The sequence below is a fragment of the Tamandua tetradactyla genome, chromosome 24 (genome assembly GCF_023851605.1).
Source record: "Tamandua tetradactyla isolate mTamTet1 chromosome 24, mTamTet1.pri, whole genome shotgun sequence".
Classification (NCBI taxonomy): Eukaryota; Metazoa; Chordata; class Mammalia; order Pilosa; family Myrmecophagidae; genus Tamandua; species Tamandua tetradactyla.
Genome location: NC_135350.1, coordinates 26483012 through 26503240, shown reverse-complemented (window position 1 = coordinate 26503240; position 20229 = coordinate 26483012). Strand labels below are relative to the sequence as shown.

General features: G+C 37.2%; 1 protein-coding gene across 4 annotated transcripts in view; it reads left to right on the top strand.

The window, feature by feature from the left end:
- Nucleotides 1–20229, top strand: part of LOC143668139 (methionine aminopeptidase 1) — a 136316-nt gene that overhangs the window by 71844 nt on the left and 44243 nt on the right. For all 4 annotated transcript variants that reach the window (XM_077142752.1, XM_077142754.1, XM_077142753.1 and 1 more), the window contains exon 2: nt 16638–16689. In XM_077142752.1, the coding sequence (XP_076998867.1) occupies nt 16638–16689 (52 nt within the window). The remainder of the gene's footprint in view (nt 1–16637; nt 16690–20229) is intronic.

Below are 20229 nucleotides of genomic sequence, written 5' to 3'. Positions count from 1 at the left end.
GGAGCATCAGACACAAGATTTTCACAATCACACAGTCATACTGTAAAAGTTTATATCTTTATACATTTGTCTTCAGGAATCAAGCCTACTAGAACACAACTCAACAGTTTCAGGTACTTCCCTCTAGCCCCTCCAATATATTATAAACTAAAAAGGGGTATCTATATAATGCATAAGAATAACCTCCAGAATAACCTCATGAACTTTGTCTGAAATCGCTCAGCCACTAAAATTTTATTTTGTCCCATCTCTCTTCCCCCTTTTGGTCAAGAAGGCTTTATCAGTCCCTTAATGCAGGTCCCAGCTTATCCCAGGCTTTCTATCCCACATTGCCAAGGAGATTTACACCCTTGGGAATCAGTGTCCCATGTAGTAGGGAGGGCTGTGAGCTCCCTGCAGGGTTGGCTTAGAGAGAGAGGTCACAGCTGAGCAACAAAAGAGATTCTTTGGGGGTGACTCCTAGGCCTAATTTTAAGTAGGCTTAGCTTTTCCTTTGCAGGAATAAGTTTTATAAGGGTGAACCCCAAGATTGAGGGCTTGGCCTATTGCTTTGGTTGTCCCTCTGCTTGTGAGAATATCAGAAATTCTGTAAATGGGGAGGCTGAAATTTCCTCTTCTCCCTGATCTCCCAAGGGGACTTTGCAAATACTTCTTTAATCACTCTTGGATTTATTGGGACATCACACTAATCTGGACAAACCAACACAATCTCATGCACTATTCAAGATTCCATGTATTTATAGTGTTCAAGTAAACTGACCATAGAAGTTAAATTAAGTAATGTGCCATCTAAACTATAAATTTTGTACCACATAAACATCTCTCCCTTTGGTCTCAGACAGCAGTTGAATTTTAAGATATGGATGATATCATCCTTTACCCTATATTCTGATTTACCTTAGTCATATCGAGGTAGCTTCATTCACATCTCTACTCGAAGTCTGATCACTTTTTCAGCTTTTTAACCGGTTCCTGCATGGGGTACTGTTGACTTTCATAGCTTCAGAGCTCTAACTCAGAGTCTCAGATGTCACATAAATACCTAAAGTTTCTGGGAATAACCAGAGTATAAACTGCTCAGTATCTTAGAATTTAGAAGTAACAGTTACAACTCCTGAGTATATGTGACTGCTGTAAGAGGTTACAATCTAGGACCCTTTACAATAGGCCCCAACTTGATAACCCATGTTCTTGACTTCAATTCACCGAGTTTTTATATTATAGTTAGTCCATATGATTGAGGCCTGATAATATTTTTATTCTTGACATTTCATTCAACATACAGTCCTTAAGGTTCATACACCTAGTTGCATGCCTCACAACTTCATTCCTTCTTGCAACTGCTCAGTAGTCCATTGTATGTATACCCCTAGTAAACTCTTAGACCACCTCCATCCTTTGTGGATCGTGAACACTGCTATGATAAACACCAGTGTGCAGATGTCCATTGTTGTCTCCATACTTTGTTCCTCCAGGTGTAGACTGAGCAATGGGGTTTCAAGATCATATGGCAGCCCCACCACTAGCCTCCTATGGAACCACCACACTGCCCTCCAAGACCTGCACTTCTCACTTTCCCTACCAACAGATGAATTGGTACATCTCTTTCTCTGCATTTTCTCTGGAACTTGTGTCTCTTTGTTCATTAACTACTTCTAGATATGTTTTTTTACAGAGCAGTAAAGACTATAATTTTCAGCATTTCTAATGTTTTAAATTGCAGTGTACTAAATAAATATTCATTTTATTCCTTTTTTCATTTCCCCCCTTTTTTTGTTTTCGCATGCATTTATAATAAACAGAGTTTTTAATGTTTTGACAAATTTTAAAGGTCATGAAACAACTGTAATTTTTCCCATTGGTTATGAAGATTGCTTTGCATGGTTACAGCCTGCATGGTCTTGTTTATAGTGCCACAATCTCCTGCAAAATGAGGACTGCCTGTATTAAAAACTAGTTGTATGGACTTCTTCAATGCCATTCTGTGTATTATTTAGAAAAAGGAGTTTTAACTTTGGGTTCATAGATGGAAATCAGGGATGCCTGATTCCAACTCTTTATCAGATTGTTCCTTGGCTTAAAATCCTCTAATAACTTTCAGTTTGGTACTAAGAATAGACCAAAATCCATAACATGATCTGGCCTCTTGCCTATCTATAGATTTTGTTATCTACCTCTTCTCATAGCACTATGTATTTTACTTTTTTAGTACTAATGACTTAAAGTATGCAGTGTAATTAGCTGAGTCATTTTTGGCTATCCTAGAATGGGCAGGAAACTGCCTATGTAGTTTACTCTTGACTGCCTAGCACCTAGCAAAGTGCTTTGGTCATTAGGTATATTCAATATTTGTTTGAATAAATGAATGAATAGAATTATATGTGCATGGTTATGTATGTGTAGATATGTATTTTTTTTCTGTGGATGAGAATTATTGCTTTCTCTAGATTATCAAAAGATCCGGCTATCTAAAAAAGTTAGTAATTATGCTGTGAGAATTGATACAGTGAAATGGATGCTCAGCCTAGAAGGTAACATTAAACATTAAAGATATTCACTTTCCAGTCTCAAACTACATTTGAAAGTCTGTTTATAGAAGATACGTATTGCCATATCCAAGTATTTTAAATTGTAACATTGCCTGTGGAATACAAAATTTACTTTTAAAATGGTTATTCATGGTGGGTTATATTAATTTAGTAGTATTTTAATGATCTCTGCCAATTGTTACATAAGATAAATGGCAGTAGGGTAGAGTTGTTTTTGAGTGAGGAGGTTGGAAATTTGCTGTTTTTTTCCTCCCAGTTATATCTCTAAATAGTTGGGTTAGTACAAACATGTTGTTTAGCCCCTCTATGCTTCAGTCAGTTTAATCTTCTGTAAAATTCTTAATTTCTTTTAGTTTTAAAGTCCTGTGTTTTTCTTTTAACATTATCAGTATTGATTTTTATTAGATTCCAATTCGTATTTTAAATCTTTAAAAGGATTTCTTCAGCAGTGAGCATATACATATATGTTTTAAAATGTTATATATCACATCAAATTTTATTTTGCAATAGGGTAAGTTAAACGTTTCTTGGTTGGGTTAAAGCTTACTGTCCTAACAGAGGTAAAATGTTTATAATTAATTAAAATAATAAATTATTGTAACTTTTTAGTTTGTTTTATCTAAGTTATTTAACAAACCTGTTAGATGGTTTTAATGAGACCTGATACAAATCCTCTCTGCCTTTATTTCCTGTTCTTTTTTAAAGTTTCCTTTGGTAGATTACTGATTCATCCCCAAACTCTCCCACAATTGTATAGAATTCTTCTCAATGCTTTTAAATATCTTAGGCACTTAATCAGTCTTAACTAGGAAACATCTCTCTCTCAGACCTCTCTGACGTCCTCTAGTCAGAACTTCTTGCTTCCTAGCAGTCAGCTTGAGGTCTCTTCACCCATTATCCTGGAAATTCCCTTTACTTTTCTCTTGTCTGGTTTGTATCGTGTCTTCTTGGTTTATTCTCTTGCTCTCGTGGAATATGTCCTCCAGTAGCTTCCGTAGAAAGATTGTATGGGAGGTAAAAATATGAGATTCTGCGTATCTGAAAACGTCTTTTTAGTCCCTGGCATCTGATTTTCAGTTTGGCTGGGGTATAAAATTCTAGTTTGGAAATTGTTTTCTCAAAAATTTTTTTTTCCTTTTTTTTCACATGGGCAGGCACCGGGAATCGAACCCGGGTCCTTGGGCATGGCAAGCACTCTTACCTGCTGAGCTACCGTGGCCCGCCCTCAAAATTTTTATGTTACTGCTCTGTTTTCTTTTAGTTTTGTTATTGAAAAGTCTGATACTATTATTATTCATAATTTTTTTCTTGATTTTTAAAAAAAATTATTAATTAAAAAAATAAAGAAACAAAATAAAACAACATACATAATGAGTAATTCACAATATCATCACTTAGTTGCATATTCATCATTTCTTAGAACATTTGCATTAATTCAGAAAAAGAAATAAAAAAGACAATAGAAAAAGAAATAAAACGAACACAGGAAAGGAAAAAAAAAAGGTTATACCTACCATACCCCTTACCCCTTACTTTCTTTGATCACTAGCATTTAAACTAAATTTATTTTAGCATTTGCCCCCCTATTATTTATTTTTATTCCATATGTTCTACTCCTTTGTTGACAAGGTAGATAAAAGGAGCATCAGACACAAGGTTTTCACAATCACAGAACACGTTGTGACAGCTGTATCATTATTCAGTCATCCTCAAGAAACATGGCTACTGGAACACAGCTCTACATTTTCAGGCAGTTCCCTCCAGCCTCTCCATTACATCTTATTTTATTTTTATTTTTTATTAATTAAAAAAAATTAACAAAACATTAAGATATCATTCCATTCTACATATACAATCAGTAATTCTTAATATCATTACATAGTTGCATATTCATCATTTCTTAGAAGATTTGCATCGATTTAGAAAAAGAAATAAAAAGACAACAGAAAAAGAAATAAAATGGTAACAGAGAAAAAAAAGATTATACATACCATACCCCTTACCCCTCGCTTTCATTTACCACTAGCATTTCAAACTAAATTTATTTTACCATTTGTTCCCCCTATTATTTATTTCTATTCCATATGTTCTACTCTTCTGTTGATATAGTAGCTAAAAGGAGCATCAGACACAAGGTTATCGCATTCGCAGAGTCTCATTGTGAAAGCTGTATCATTGTTCAATCATCATCAAGAAACATGGCTACTGGAACACAGCACTACATTTTCAGGCAGTTCCCTCCAGCCTCTCCGCTACATCTTGAACAACAAGGTGATATTTACTTAATGTGTAAGAATAACCTCCAGGATAACCTCTCAACTCTGGAATCTCTCAGTCATTGACACTTAATCTCATTTCATTCTTCCCCCTTTGGTCGAGAAGATTCTCTCAATCCCTTGATGTTAATTCTCAGCTCGTTCTAGGGTTTTTCTCAGTCCCTCGATGCTGAGTCTCAGCTCATTTCAAGATCTCTGTCCCACGTTGCCAGGACGGTCCACACCCCTGGGAGTCATGTCCCACGCAGAGGGGGAGGGTGGTGAGACTGCTCGTCATGTTGGCTGGAGAGAGAGGCCACATCTGAGCAACAAAAGAGGCTCTCTTGGGGGTGACTCTTAGGCCTAAATTTTAAGTAGACTTGACCTATCCTTTGTGGGGTTAAGTTTCATGTGAACAAACCCCAAGACTGGGGGCTCAGCCTATAGCTTTGGTTGTCCACACTGCTTGTGAGAATATCAAGAATTCAACTTGGGGAAGTTGAATTTCTCCCCACTCTCACCATTCCCCGCAGGGGGCTTGCAAATACTTTTCCAGTCACTGATCAAATCATTCTGGGACTCATCGGGGAATCACTCTGGACAAACCAACAAAATCTCATGTGCTACCTGAGATTCCAAGTACTTAATGACATTCAATCAACTATCTACATGAGTTATATTAGGAAATGCTCTAGTCAAAATCTAAATTTTGTAACAAATAAACATTTTTTGCTTTAGTCTCACACATAAGGTGACATTTTAAAGTATTAATTATCATCTATTTTCAGCACCCTGCAGTAATGACATTCATTTGTTCTTCCTCATGCCAAAACATTTTAAAAATTTGTACATTGTACATTTCACTGTTATTATACACTCTAGGTATTCCTAGATTATACCATCTCGATCTTTAACGTCTATCTTTCTTTCTGATTTAATTTATGTCCCCAGCCCTCCTCCCTCTATCATTCTCACATGTAGCTTCATTCAGTGTTTTAACATAATTACTTTAGAGTTAGGTAGTATTGTGCTGTCCATTTCTGAGTTTTTATATTCAGTCCTATTGCACAATCTGTATCCCTTCAGCTCCAGTTACCCAATATCTCACCCTATTTCTATCTCCTGATGGTCTCTGTTACCAAGGAAATATTCCAAGTTTATTCACTAATGTCAGTTCATATCAGTGAGACCATACAATATTTGTCCTTTTGTTTCTGGCTAATGACAGTCAGCATAATGTCCTTAAGGTCCATTCATGTTGTTACATACTTCATAACTTTATTCTGTCTTACAGCTGCATAATATTCCATCTTATGTAAATGTCACAGTTTGTTCAGTCAAGTATCTGTTGATGGACATTTGGCTGTTTCCATCTCTTGGTAATTGTTAATAATGCCGCTATAAACATTGGTGTGTAAATGTCCATTTGTGTCCTTGGCCTCGTGTCCTTTGAGTAGAGACAGCATATAGATGGGTCCTGTTTTTTAATCCATTCTGCCAGCTATGTCTTTTGATTGGAGAGTTTAATCCATTAACATTCAGTGTTATTACTGCATATGGATAGTACTTTCTTCTACTATTTTGCCTTCTGGATTTTGTATGTCATATCTAATTTTCCTTCTTTTTACCTTTACTCATAGTCTTCCTTTCTAAACTCTTCTCCACACCTCTCTCTTCTGTCTTCGTATCTGTCTCTAGTGTTCCCTTTAGTATTTCTTGCAGAGCTGGTCTCTTGGTCACAAATTCTCTCAGTGATTTTTTTGTCTGAAAATGTTTTAATTTCTCCCTCATTTTTGAAGGACAGTTTTACTGGATCTAGAATTCTTGGTTGGCGGTTTTTCTCTTTTAATAATTTAAATATGTTATCCCACTGTCTTCTCACCTGCATGGTTTCTGCTGAGAGATCTGTGCATAGTCTTATTGGGCTTCCCTTGTATGTGATGGGTTGCATTTCTCGTGCTGCTTTCAAGATTCTCTCTTTCTCTTTGACCTCTGACATTCTGATTATTAAATGTCTTGGAGTATGTCTATTTGGATATATTCTGTTTGGGGTACACTGCACTTCTTGGATCTGTAATTTTAAGTCTTTCATAAGAGTTGGGAAATTTTCAGTGATAGTTTCCTCCATTAGTTTTTCTCCTCCTTTTCCCTCCTCTTCTTCTGGGACACCCCCAACATGTATATTCGTGCGCTTCATATTGTCTTTCAATTTCCTGAGTCCCTGCTCATATTTTTCCATTTTTTTTCCTATAGTTTCTGTTTCTTGTCGGATTTCAGATGTTCCGTCCTCCAGTTTAGAAATCCTATGTTCTGTCTCTCGAAATCTACCATTGTAGGTTGCCATTGTTTTTTTGTCTCTTCTACTGTGTCTTTCATTCCCATAAGTTCTGTGATTTGTTTTTTCAGACTTTCAGTTTCTTCTTTTTGTTCTTTCCTTGCCTTCTTTATATTCTCCCTCAATTCATTGATTTGGTTTTTGATGAGGTTTTCCATGTCTGTTCGTATATTCTGAATTAATTGTTTCAGCTCCTGTATGTCATTTGAATTGTTGGTTTGTTCCTTTGACTGGGCCATATCTTCAATTTTCCTAGTGTGATTTGTTATTTTTTGCTGGCATCTAGGCATTTATTTACCTTAATTAGTTTATTCTGGAGATTGCTTTCACTTCTCTTATCTAGGGTTTTCTTGCTGGATGAATTTGTTGTCTATCTGTTCTTTGACATTCCGTTCAGCTTTATCTGGACCTTTAGCTTAAGTTTTGTTTAACAGAGCAGAATTTTTCAGTTTTTGTTTCCTTGTTTCTTGCCCTGCTTGTGTGGTGCCTTCCCCCCCACCACACACACACTTAGGAGGGTCTACTTAGATATTATATACCCCAGCCAGATTTTCCCAGACCAAACTGGCCTCCTATCAGGAGGGAATAGTCATCTGCGTCCGTTTTCCCTGAGGGTGAGACCCAGCAGGTTTAAAGACTTTCCTGTGAAGTCTCTGGACTCTGTTTTTCTTATCCTGCCCTGTGTGTGGCGCTTGTCTGACTGCAGGTCCCACCAGCATAAGATTATACGATACCTTTAACTTTGGCAGACTCTCCCTGCTGGGGGCATGGTGGAGACAGAGGAGAGGTTGTAGGCTGGTTTTAATGGCTTCAAATTACCAAGCCCTGGTGTCTGAATTCCTTGATGGAGGGATTCCACCTGAGTTGGGCTTCACCCCTGCCCTGGGGAAGGCACAGGCTCCAGACAAGCCCCCCAAAGAGCTCACTTCTGCCTATGCCTGGGGCAGTTGCAGCCTGAAAAGTCCTGCCACTGTATCCAGAGGATACTGTATCCACAGTATCCTTTGTAGATACACAGCCACAAAAACCTCTGTTTCCTTCTTTTTATTTCTTTCTTCTTTCTGTCAGTCCTGCCCCCTTGGCGCTGGGGCAAAAATGAGCAACCTCTGCGTTGATCAGGTTCACCTAAGCTGGGGACATATTTTTAGTAGTCAGAATTTGTTAATTAGTTCCATAATTGGCGTTTGATTGTGCCCAGTCCCTGCTGCTGGTAAAGTCCTTTCCTTTCCCCTCTGGGAAGCCGCCTGTGGGGGAAGGACGCTGGCCACTGCAGCTTTGGGAACTCACGGTTTGGGGGCGTGTTCGTAGCCGGTCCAGCTGGTCCAGACTGGGGTACGCGGTGTGTCTGGTCACTGACGTGGCCCCAGGAGCTGTTCTGTACTGTTTGTGGTTATTTAGTAGTTGTTCTGGAGGACGAACTAAAACGCGCACGTTGTTAAGCTGGCGTCTTGACCCGGAAGTCTCTCCATTACATCTTGAATAACAAGATGATATCTACTTGATGCATAAGAATAACCTCCAGGATAACCTCTCAACTCTGTTTGCAATCTCTCAGCCATTGACACTTTGTCTCATTTCCCTCTTCCCCCTTTTGGTTGAGAAGGTTTTCTCAATCCCTTGATGCTAAGTCTCAGCTCATTCTAGGGTTTTTCTCAGTCCCTTGATGCTGAGTCTTAGCTCATTCCAAGATCTCTGTCCCACGTTGCCAGGAAGGTCCACACCCCTGGGAGTCATGTCTCACGCAGAGAGGCGTAGGGTGGTGAGCCTGTTCGTCATGTTGGCTGGAGAGTGGGGGCCACATCTGAGCAACAAAAGAGGCTCTCTTGGGGGTGACTCTTAGGCCTAAATTTTAAATAGACTTGACCTATGCTCTGTGGGGTTAAGTTTCATGTGAACAAATCCCAAGACTGGGGGCTCAGACTATAGCTTTGGTTGTCCACACTGCTTGTGAGAATATCAAGAATTCAACTTGGGGAAGTTGAATTTTCCTCCTTTCTCATCATTCCCTGAAGGGGACTTTGCAAGTACTTTTTTATTCACTGTTCAAATCACTCTGGGATTTATCGGGAATCCCTCTGGACAAACCAACCAAATTTCATGTCCTACTCAAGGTTCCATGTACTTATGGTGTTCAGTTAAGCTGTCTACAAAGTTATATTAGGAAATGCACTAGTCAAAATATAAATTTTGTAACAAATAAACATATTTTCTTTAGTCTCACACATGAATTAAAATTGTAAAATATTAATTACCATCTGTTTTCAGCACCCTGTAGTAATGACATTCCTTTGTTCTTCCTCATGGAAAAACACTTTTAAAATTTGTACATTAATCACAGTCATTATACACTCTAGGCATTCCTAGTTTAGACCATCTCAGTCTTTATCATCTATCTTTCTTTCTGATTTAATTTGTGCCCCCAGCCCTCCTCCCTCTATCATTCTCACGTTCAGCTTCATTCAGTGTTTTAACATAATTGTATTACAGTTAGGTAGTATTATGCTGTCCATTTCTGAGTTTTTACATTCAGTCCTGTTGCACAATCTATATCCCTTCAGCTCCAATTACTCAATATCTTACCTTATTTCTACCACCTGATGGTCTCTGTTACCAATGAAATTCTCCAGGTTTATTCACTAATGTCAGTTCATATCAGTGAGACCACACAGTATTTGTCCTTTTGTTTCTGGCTAATCTCACTCCGCATAATGTCCTCAAGGTCCATCCATGTTGTTACACACTTCATAACTTTATTCTGTTTTACGGCTGCATAATATTCCATCATATATATATATATACCACAGTTTGTTTAACCACTCATCTGCTGATGGACATTTTGGCTGTTTCCATCTCTTACAATTGTAAATAATGTTGCTAGAAACATTGGTGTGCAAATGTCCGTTTATGTCCTTGCCCTCATGTCCTCTGAGTACATACCTAGCAATGGTATTGCCAGGTCATATGGCAATTCTATATTTAGCTTTTTGAGGAATCACCAAATTGCCTTTCACAGCGGTTGTACCATTTGATATTCCCACCAACAGTGGATAAGTGTGCCTCTTTCTCCACATCCTCTCCAGTAATTGTCATTTTCTGTTTTATTGATGATGGCCATTCTGGTGGGGGTGAGATTACATCTCATTGTGGTTTTGATTTGCATTTCTTTAATAGCCAGGGAAGTTGAGCATCTCTTCATGTGCCTTTTGGCCATTTGTATTTACTCTTCTGAGAAGTGTCTGTTCAAGTCTTTTGCCCATTTTGTAATTGGGTTGGCTGTCTTTTTGTTGTTGAGTTGAACAATCTCTTCATAAATTCTGGATACTAGACCTTTATCTGATATATCATTTCCAAATATTGTTTCCCATTGTATAGGCTTTCTTTTTACTTTCTTGGTGAAGTTCTTTGATGCACAAAAGTGTTTAATTTTGAGGGGTTCCTATTTATTTCTTTCTTCAGTGCTTGTGCTTTGGGTGTAAGGTCTAGGAAACTGCCTCCAAGTATAAGATTTACAAGATATTTCCCTACATTTTCTTCTAACAGTTTTATGGTCTTAGATCTAATGTTTAGGTCTTTGATCTATTTTGAGTTAATTTTTGTGTAAGGTGTGAGATATGGGTCCTCTTTCATTCTTTTGCATATGGATATCCAGTTCTCTAGGCACCATTTATTGAAAAGACTGTTCTGTCCCAGTTGAGTTGACTTGAATGCCTTATCAAAGATCAGTTGTCCATAGATGAGAAGGTCTGTATCTGAACACTCTGTTCTAATCCATTGGTCAGTATATCTATCTTTTTGCCAGTACCATGCTGTTTTGACCACAGTAGCTTCATAATACGCCTTAAAGTCAGGTAATGTGAGACCTTCGACTTCATTTTTTATCCTCAGGATACTTATAGCTATTTGGGGCACCTTGCTCTTCCAGAAAAATTTTCATTATTGGTTTTTCAATTTCTGAAAAGTAAGTTGTTGGGATTTTCATTGATATTGCATTGAATAATTAGTTTAGGTAGAATTGATGTCTTAACTATATTTAGTCTTCCAATCCATGAATATAGTATATGCCCTTCCATCTGTTTAGGTCTTCTGTGATTTCTATTAACAATTTCTTGTAGTTTTCTTTGTATAGGTCTTTTGTCTCTTTAGTTAAATTTATTCCTAAATATTTTATTCTTTTGGTTACAGTTGTAAATGAAATTCTTTTCTTGATTTCCCCCTTGGATTGTTCATTACTAGTGTATAGAAATACTACAGATTTTTGAGTGTTGGTCTTGTAACCTCCACTTTTCTGTACTCATTTATTAGCTCTAGTAGTTTTGCTGTGGATTTTTTGGAGTTTTTGATGTATAGTATCATATAATCTGCAAACAGTGATAATTTTACTTCTTCCTTTCCAATTTTGATGCCTTGTATTTCTTTTCCTAGTCTAATTGCTCTGGCTAGAACTTCCAACACAATGTTGAATAACAGTGATGAGAGTGGATTTCCTTGTCTTGTTCCAGATCTTAGGGGGAAAGTTTTCAGTTTTTCCCTATTGAGGATGATATTAGCTGTGGGTTTTTCATATTTTCCCTTTATCATTTTGAGGAAGTTCCCTTCTATTTCTGTCCTTTGAAGTGTTTACAACAGGAAAGAATGTTGAATTTTGTCAGATGCCTTTTCTGCATCAATCGAGATGTTCATGTGATTTTTCTGCTTTGATTTGTTGTTACAATGTATTACATTAATTGATTTTCTTATGTTGAACCATCCTTGCATACCTGGGATGAATCCTACTTGTTCATGATGTATAATTCTTTTAACGTGTTGCTGGATTTGATTTGCTAGAATTTTGTTGAGGATTTTTGCACCTATATTCATTAGAGAGATTGGTCTGTAGTTTTATTTTTTTGTAATATCTTTGTCTGGCTTTGGCATGAGAGTGATGTTGGCTTTGTAGAATGAATTAGGTAGCTTTCCCTCCTCTTTAGTTTTTCTGAAGAGTTTGAGCTGGATTGGTACTAATTCTTTCTGGAATGTTTGGTAGAATTCACGTGTGAAGCCATCTGGTCCTGGACTTTTCCTTATAGGGAGCTTCTTAATGACTGATTTAGTTTCTTTACTTGTGATTGGTTTGTTGAGGTCATCTATTTCTTCTCGAGTCACAGTTGATTGTTCATGCCTTTCTAGAAAGTTGTCCATTTCATCTACATTGTTGTATTTATTAGCATAAAGTTGTTCATAGTATCCTGTCATTACTTCCTTTATTTCTGTGGGGTCAGTGGTTTTGTCTCCTCTTCCGTGTCTGATGTTATTTATTTGCTTCCTCTTTCTTCCTCTTTTTGTCATTCTTGGTAAAGGTCCATCAATCTTATTGATTTTCTTATAGAACCAGCTTCTGGTTTTGTTGATTTCCTCAGTTGTTTTCATATTTTCAATTTCATTTATTTCTGCCCTAAATTTCATTATTTCTTTCCTTTTGCTTGCTTTGTGTTTAGTTAGCTGTTCTTTCTTTAGTTCTTGCAAGTGAACAGTTAATTCCTCGATTTTTCCCCTTTCTTCTTTTTAGAGGTAGGCATTTAGGGCAATAAATTTCCCTCTTAGCACTGCCTTTGCTGCATCCCTTAAGTTTTGTTATTTGTATTTTCATTTTCATTTGCCTTGAGATATTTACTGACTTCTCTTGTCATTTCTTCCTTGACCCACTGGTTGTTTAAGAGTGTGTTGTTGAGCCTCCGGATATTTGTGAATATTCTGGCACTCTGCCTATTACTGATTCCCAACATCATTGCTTTATGATCTGAGAAGGGTTTTGTATGATTTCAGTCTTTTTAAATTTATTGAGACTTGCTTTTTGTCCCAGCATATGGTCTATCTTTGAGAATGATCCATGAACACTTGAGAAAAAGGTGTATCCTGCTGTTGTGGGGTGTAGTGTTCTATAAATGTCTGTTAAGTTTAACTCATTTTTTGTATTATTCAAATTGTCTGTTACTTTTTTGATCCTCTGTCTAGATGTTCTGTCCATTGATGAGAGTGGGGAATTGAAGTCTCCTACTATTATGGTAGATGTGTCTATTTCTCTTTTCAGTGTTTGCCTCATGTATTTTGGAGCATTCTGGCTCGGTGCATAAATATTTATGATTGTTATGTCTTCTTGTTGAATTGTTCCTTTTATTAATACACAGTGTCCTTCTTTGTCTCTTTTAACTGTTTCACGTTTGAAGTCTAATTTGTTGGATGTTAGTATGGCTACCCCTGCCCTTTTTTGATGCATGAAATATCTTTTCCCCACCTTTCACTTTCAACCTATGTTTATCCTTGGGTCTAAGATGTGTTTCCTGTAGAGAGCATATAGATGGGTCCTGTTTTTGAATCCATTCTGCCTGTCTATGTCATTTGGGGAGTTTAATCCATTAACATTTGGTGTTATTATGTACAGGTAGTACTTTCTTCTACCATTTTGCCTTTTGGATTTTATATATCATATCTAATTTTTCTTCTTTTTACCTTTACTGGTAGTCTTCCTTTAGGGAAAGTAGCTTTAGCATCACTGTGTTGTAATGTGGTTGAATATTACTTAGTCCTAGGGTTTTTTTTTCCAAATTTTTCTTTTCTCTTATGCATGCTGCTATGTTTGCAAAAATAAAACATTTGATTATTTGGGAAAGAATCTGCAAAATTTTCTTTGTTATTTTTCTGTAGTATGATTGATAATTGGCTACATCAAATACCTCAATAAATTTAGTGACATAAAATTAAAATGTAACTACTATTTAAAATATAGACTAATGCATCTTAATTACTTGAAATAGCTTAAAGTTTAGGTTTCTTTTAAAAGCCAATTTTTGAGTAGGTATCTGTGTTACTTAGGGTTCTCTAGAGAAGCAATATCAATGGGAAATGCTCTCAAATATAAAATTTATAAAAGTGTCTTATGTGACTGTGGGAATGCAGAGTCCAAAATCGGCAGGGCAGGGTGTGAAGCCAACAATTCCAATGGAGGGTCTGGACAAACTCCACAGGAGAGACTCGCCGACTGAAGGAGGAAGAGAACCTATCTCTTCTGAATCCTCCTTAAAAGGCTTCCAGTGATTAGATTGAGCATCACTCGTTGCAGAAGACATTCCCCTTACTTGATTATAAATGGAATCAGCTGTGGATGCAGCTGATGTGATCATCATTTAATTCTGTGAAATGTCCTCATTGCAACAGACAGGCCAGCACTTGCCCAATCAGACAAGCAGGTACCACCACTTTTCCAAGTTGACACATGAACCTGACCATGGCAGTCCACCTCTTGTCAACTTGGCAGCTGTACATATCACCTTAAACTATACCTAATTTCTAAATAAAAAACATTGAAACACACATTTTTTTTCTTTCACTTAACAATAGTCAACTGTCCGGCATATATCTGGAAACACATTAGCTGTCTCCAGAATAGACTGTAAGTACTTGGGTAATATTCGAATTTAGCAGAAGAGATCTCCAGATTACATGTGGAAAGTGCAGTCTGGTTTCTCCTCACAGTTTATAGTGAAATGCGACAGGAGAGAGATAACCTGAAAACTGAACTCTCGAGTACAAAGAAACCAGAAATTGATGTCCTGGAAAATTCAGGGCTTCCAGGAAGGGAGACCCCAAAGAATGGTGCCTCATGTGAGGATTTGGCCAAATGTGGAACCAGTAAGCAATTTCAGAGAAAGCCAAAATTGCACATGGAGTTATCCAGAAAGTATTTGTGGATACTCCTTATGTCTGATGGGCATGATCCAAGGCTACTGCATAGAAAGCCAAGGAGAGGTCTGTGGGACCTGTATAAACAGAGCTGCTGCCAGTCTGGACTGAGGGTTTCAGAGAAGGGACTTGTTGATGAAAAAATAACTTCAGAGGCGAAACCATGGAGGTTGAGGTCTGAAGTCAAGAAGCCTTGGGACAGGAGAGCAGACCCACCCAAGCCCATGGAGAGGGTGAATTTGGCCCAAGGGCAGAAGACGGACCTTCCACCTCATTGCAATGGAAGAGTCATGCTGCCTCAGGTCTTGGAGAGGGTGAAGCGCATTCCTTAGGGTTTGGGGAGAACCTGGCTGCCACCACATGGTGGGGTTGAGCGTGTGCCCCGGAGATGGCAGAGAGTCCATATGTGGCTCCAATGCTTGGAGAGGATGGAGCCGAGAAAACAGTGGTCTTCCCAATATTCCCCAAGGTTGCATTCGGAGAGTGGCAGGCCTCTGTGTAGGCCCTTGGAAAGAGTGGGACTGCCGTTTTCAGAAGCCCTGAAGATAAGTGACTCTCAGACTTTGAAATCTAATGGACTTTGCCCTGTGGGTTTTCGAAACTGTAGGGGTCCAGTGACCCCTGTGCCCCTTCCTCCCTATAGGAAAGTGTACATGTATCCTATGAATGTTCCTCCTTTGTATGTTGGCAGCAAATAACTTATGAGTTTTCAAAGGTTCAAAGCCAGAGGGTAATTTTCCTTAGAACAGACCATGCATGCCTCTAACTAACTTTGATAGAAGCTTGTACATTTCTAACTTTGTATTTCATATATATTGCTACTGAAATGGTTTGAGGATTTGTGATATTGTTATGAAATGAATGTATTTTGTATATGGGGACCTTTTTAGGGTCCAGAGGGTGGAATGCGCTCGTTTGAAAGGATGTATGTCACCTTGAAAAGCCATGTTTTAATCAAAATCCCATTTTGTAAAGGCAGAATAATCCCTATTCAATACAGGATGTTTGAAACTATAATCAGATCATCTCCCTGGAGATGTGATTTAATCAAGTGTGGCCGTCAAGCTGCATGAGGTGATGACATGTCTCCACCAATTTGGATGGGTCTTGATAAGTTTCTGAAGTCCTATAAAAGAGGAAACATTTTGGAGAATAAGAGATTTGGAGAGAGCAGAGCAGAACAACATAGCCATGAGAGGCAGAGTCCACCAGCCAGTGACCTTTGGAGATGAAGAAGGAAAATGCCTCCCGGGGAGCTTCATGTGACAGAAAGCCAGGAGAAGAAGCTAGCAGATGACACCATGCTCGCCATGTGCCCTTTTAGATGAGAGAGGAACCCTGATCATGTTTACTATGTGCCTTTTCAGATGAGAGAGAAACTCTGACTGCGTATGTCATGTGCCCTTCCACATGAGAAAGAAACCCTGAACTTCATAGGCCTTCTTAATCCAAGGTATCTTTCCCTGGATGGATGACTTTGATTGAACATTGCTGTAGACTTGTTTTAATTGGAATATTTTCTCAGCCTTAGAATTGTAAACTAGCGGCTTATTAAATTCCCTTTTTTAAAGGCCATTCTGTTTCTGGTGTATTATTGTATTCTGGCAGCTAGCAAACTATAACAGTATCATTTCTTAACCTTTTCCAAATATTTAATATAGTAAAGTCACAGATTTTGATTTTTGCAAATAGTTTATGTTAACTGTTTCTTATATACGGTGTGCCTTAAAATGTTTCTAATTAAGGAAGGCTTGACACTAATTTTTATTTTTGCTCCTTTAGGAATGTTTTAAAGGAAGTTGGGCTACTCACAAGTTACTACATAAGAAAGCAAGTAAGTAAAATCACAATCTCTGTATCATTTGGCTTGTAAGTAACTTTTGTGCTGAAGAGAAGAATTCTTGTAGTTATGAAAGCGTATCTTTGAATATTCTGAAAGTGTCATCCTGAAAGCTAGAGTTATGATGTTTTAAAATTATTTTGGAATATTTTCTCAGCCTTAGAATTGTAAACTAGCGGCTTATTAAATTCCCTTTTTTAAAGGCCAACAAAATGTGGCTACAGAGTGTCTTTTGTTAATCTATATTGTGTGTTTAATATGAAAATAAGAGAATATTATGAAGATAGGTGGATCTTGCTTGAATAGTACTTTATAGTGCCGGAATCTTTTGGTACCCTTCTTTCAAAGAATTTGCATATTCTAGGTCTGGGCACATTTGACTCCTTTTAGCCAGATCCCTTTTGTTTTTGGTTACGTTCAATTTAGATGTTTTTTTCCCTACTCAAAATTGTGTTACTTTGTTTCTTGGGGATTTAATATTATCACAGACTAATATTTAATTTTCTTTTTTGAAGTTGCTCAGTGAGGCACAATAAAATGAAACTATTGGCTGCTTTTAGCTATTGCTCTTAGCCACACTGATGTATCTCTGATTCAAATGTCTTTCCTGCTCTGGTCATAGATCGTATACATCCATGTCTTAGCTTGGCTAGCTTAAGACAACCCATCACAATTACCTGAAAATTGACAAGGGCTTTCTGCTCTTAAACCATTGCCATCTGATGGACAAATGCTTGGCAGATAGCACATGGTTCTTGAAATTAGGTTTCTGTTTCAACTTACTGATCTTGGTATTTTATATTCATCTGCGTGTATATCTTTTAGGAGTTAGCTATCAAATGAAGTTTGGTAGATTGTTATATAATACTTTAAAATCTCATTGAGGTCAGCTAAATTACCATTTGAGGGAAAAGGAAATAAAACTTAAAAAGATTTATCTTCTCTGATTGTAGAAAGCGAAGTGTACAGTATTGGATCTGTTAGTCTGTTGTGGGAGGAAGTGTGGTTAGAGATGAGAGAAAACTGTGAATAAATGAAGGAGCTTATCAAAACAAACAAGATTTGTTACCTCAAATCATAGTACAGAGATAGTTTTAAATAATTCCATTTAATTAATTTTGCCAGGATATTAAATATTGTATCTCTAATGTAATAGGTATTTACCAGAGCACTTTGAGCCAGTAACACTTACACCCAGTAAGCTAAAGCATAGGGAAGTGAAAGCTTATTTGAGGTTAAATAATAGGTTAATAAAAGAACTTAGAGTGGGTCTCTGCTCCAAATGTTTGCTAATTGAAGTATTCTTTTCTTCAATACTGGATTTTCTAAGGGTAGAGCCATTTTGTTATTACTTCGCTATAAGGGAACTAAATAGCATGTGTTCCCTAAATAGAAAGAATATAATTATTCTAGCATTGGACTTTTTATAGGCTGTTTGAATTGCACTTATTCCTTTAATTTTTGGTATGGTGCTATCTTTTAGATGGTGCCCTTTTGTATCTTTGGGGTGATTTTCTTCAGTGGGTGAGCTTAATGTTTGATCTCTTTGGGCTGTGTTGGATGGAGGTAGCCTTCAATTGACTCAGTCCTGTCTCTTTCACAGTCTAAGAAATTGATCCCAAGTAGACTCTTGTGGGTACAGAACTAGAGGGCATGGCGTGGGGAAGGGTGATCTTCAGAGCTGAGAAAGTATCAGGAGATGGACTAGGAGAAAAGAATGTTGGGATTGGAAGGAACCAGGGAATATTGAAAGATAGCACTTTATCACAAGAAACAATAGTAAGATGGCATATAGCAAACAGTTCATGTCCTGAAGGATGATACACTCAGTTTTTTTAAAAAGTAAATATGATGTATTCAGGATCCCTGGCTTAAGAGCTCTGATTTGTGTCTATGTTTATCTGGAATATTGGTCTGTAATTTGCTTTTAATATTTTCATCTTTTTTTTTTTATCAGACTAATCCTGATTTCATAAAATCAGATGGGAAATGCTTTTTCTTCTTTTCCTTTTCTGGAAGAAGTTATATCAAATTGGTATTGTTTCTTCTGTAAATATTTTGTAGAATTCATTAATGAAAGTGTCTGGACCTGGAGTTTTCTTGATTGCAGAAGTTTAATCTTTTTTTTTGCACAGGCTTTAGGGAATTTTCAAATTGAATTAAATAGCTGACTCAGGGGCAGAGTTTATTTTTTAGGTATCATGGTAAAGAAGACCAGTCAGATTATAAAACCCTTGGTTAAGAGCACATAATGCTGATGCCTAAGTGTATATTTCCTATACCTCATCTACTACCAGAGCATACTTAAGTAGTATTTGCTTTTAGTATGATCTGTAAAAGTTATAGAACTTCACATCTCAAGGTTATATGCATTTTATACTTATATCTATGAATGACATATTTAGTTTTTTGTCTCCTGTTTTCCTAAAGTAAAAGGTGATAAATATCTTTTTGTCTTTAAAAATTTTTTTATTGACAAATGTTTTTTTTTTAATTTTTAATTTTTAAAATTTTTATTGACAAAACATAGCAATATACAAACACGAACATTCTTAACATATGAACATTCCATTCTTGGTATATAATCAATGACTCACAGTATCATCATATAGTTGTATATTCATCACCATGATCATTTCTTAGAACATTTGCTTCACTCCAGAAAAAGAAATAAAAAGAAAAGACGCATACATACCATACCCCTTACCCCTCCCTCTCATTGGCCACTATTATTTCCATCTACCCAGTATATTTTAAACTTTTTCCCCCTATTTTTTTCTATACCCCTTAACTGTCCCTTTCATTAATCACTAGTATTTAAATCTACTCAATTTATTTTAACATTTATTACCCCTATTATTTATTTATTTTTAATCTATATGTTTTACTCATCTGTCCATAAGGTAGATAAAAGAAGCATGAGACACAAGGTTTTCACAATCACACAGTCACATTGTGAAAGCTATGTCATTTTGCAGTCATCTTCAAGAAACATGGCTACAGGAACACAGCTATACATTGTCAGGCAGTACCCTCCAGCTTCTCTGTTACACCTTAACTAAAAAGGTGATATTTATTTAATGAATAAGAATAACCTCCAGGATAACCTCTTGACTCTGTGTGAAATCTCTCAGCCATTAACACTTTCTTTTGTCTCATTTCACTCTTCCCTCTTTTGGTAAAGAAGGTTTTCTCAATCCCTTGATGCTGAGTCTCAGCTCAAACTAGGATTTCTGGTCCATGTTGCCAGGAAGGTCCACACCCCTGGGAGTCATGTCCCACGTAGACAGGGAGAGGGCTGTGAGTTTGCTTGTTGTGTTGGCTAGAGAGAGAGGCCACATCTGAGCAACAAAGAAGTTCTCTTGGGGGTGTCTCTTAGACCTAATTTTAAGTAGGCTTTACCTATCCTTTGTAGGGTTGTTTCATATGAACGAACCCCAAGATTGGGGGCTCAGCCTATTGCTTTCGTTGTCCCCACTGCTTGTGAGAATATCAAGAATTCTCCACTTGGAGAAGTTGAATTTTCCCCCTTTC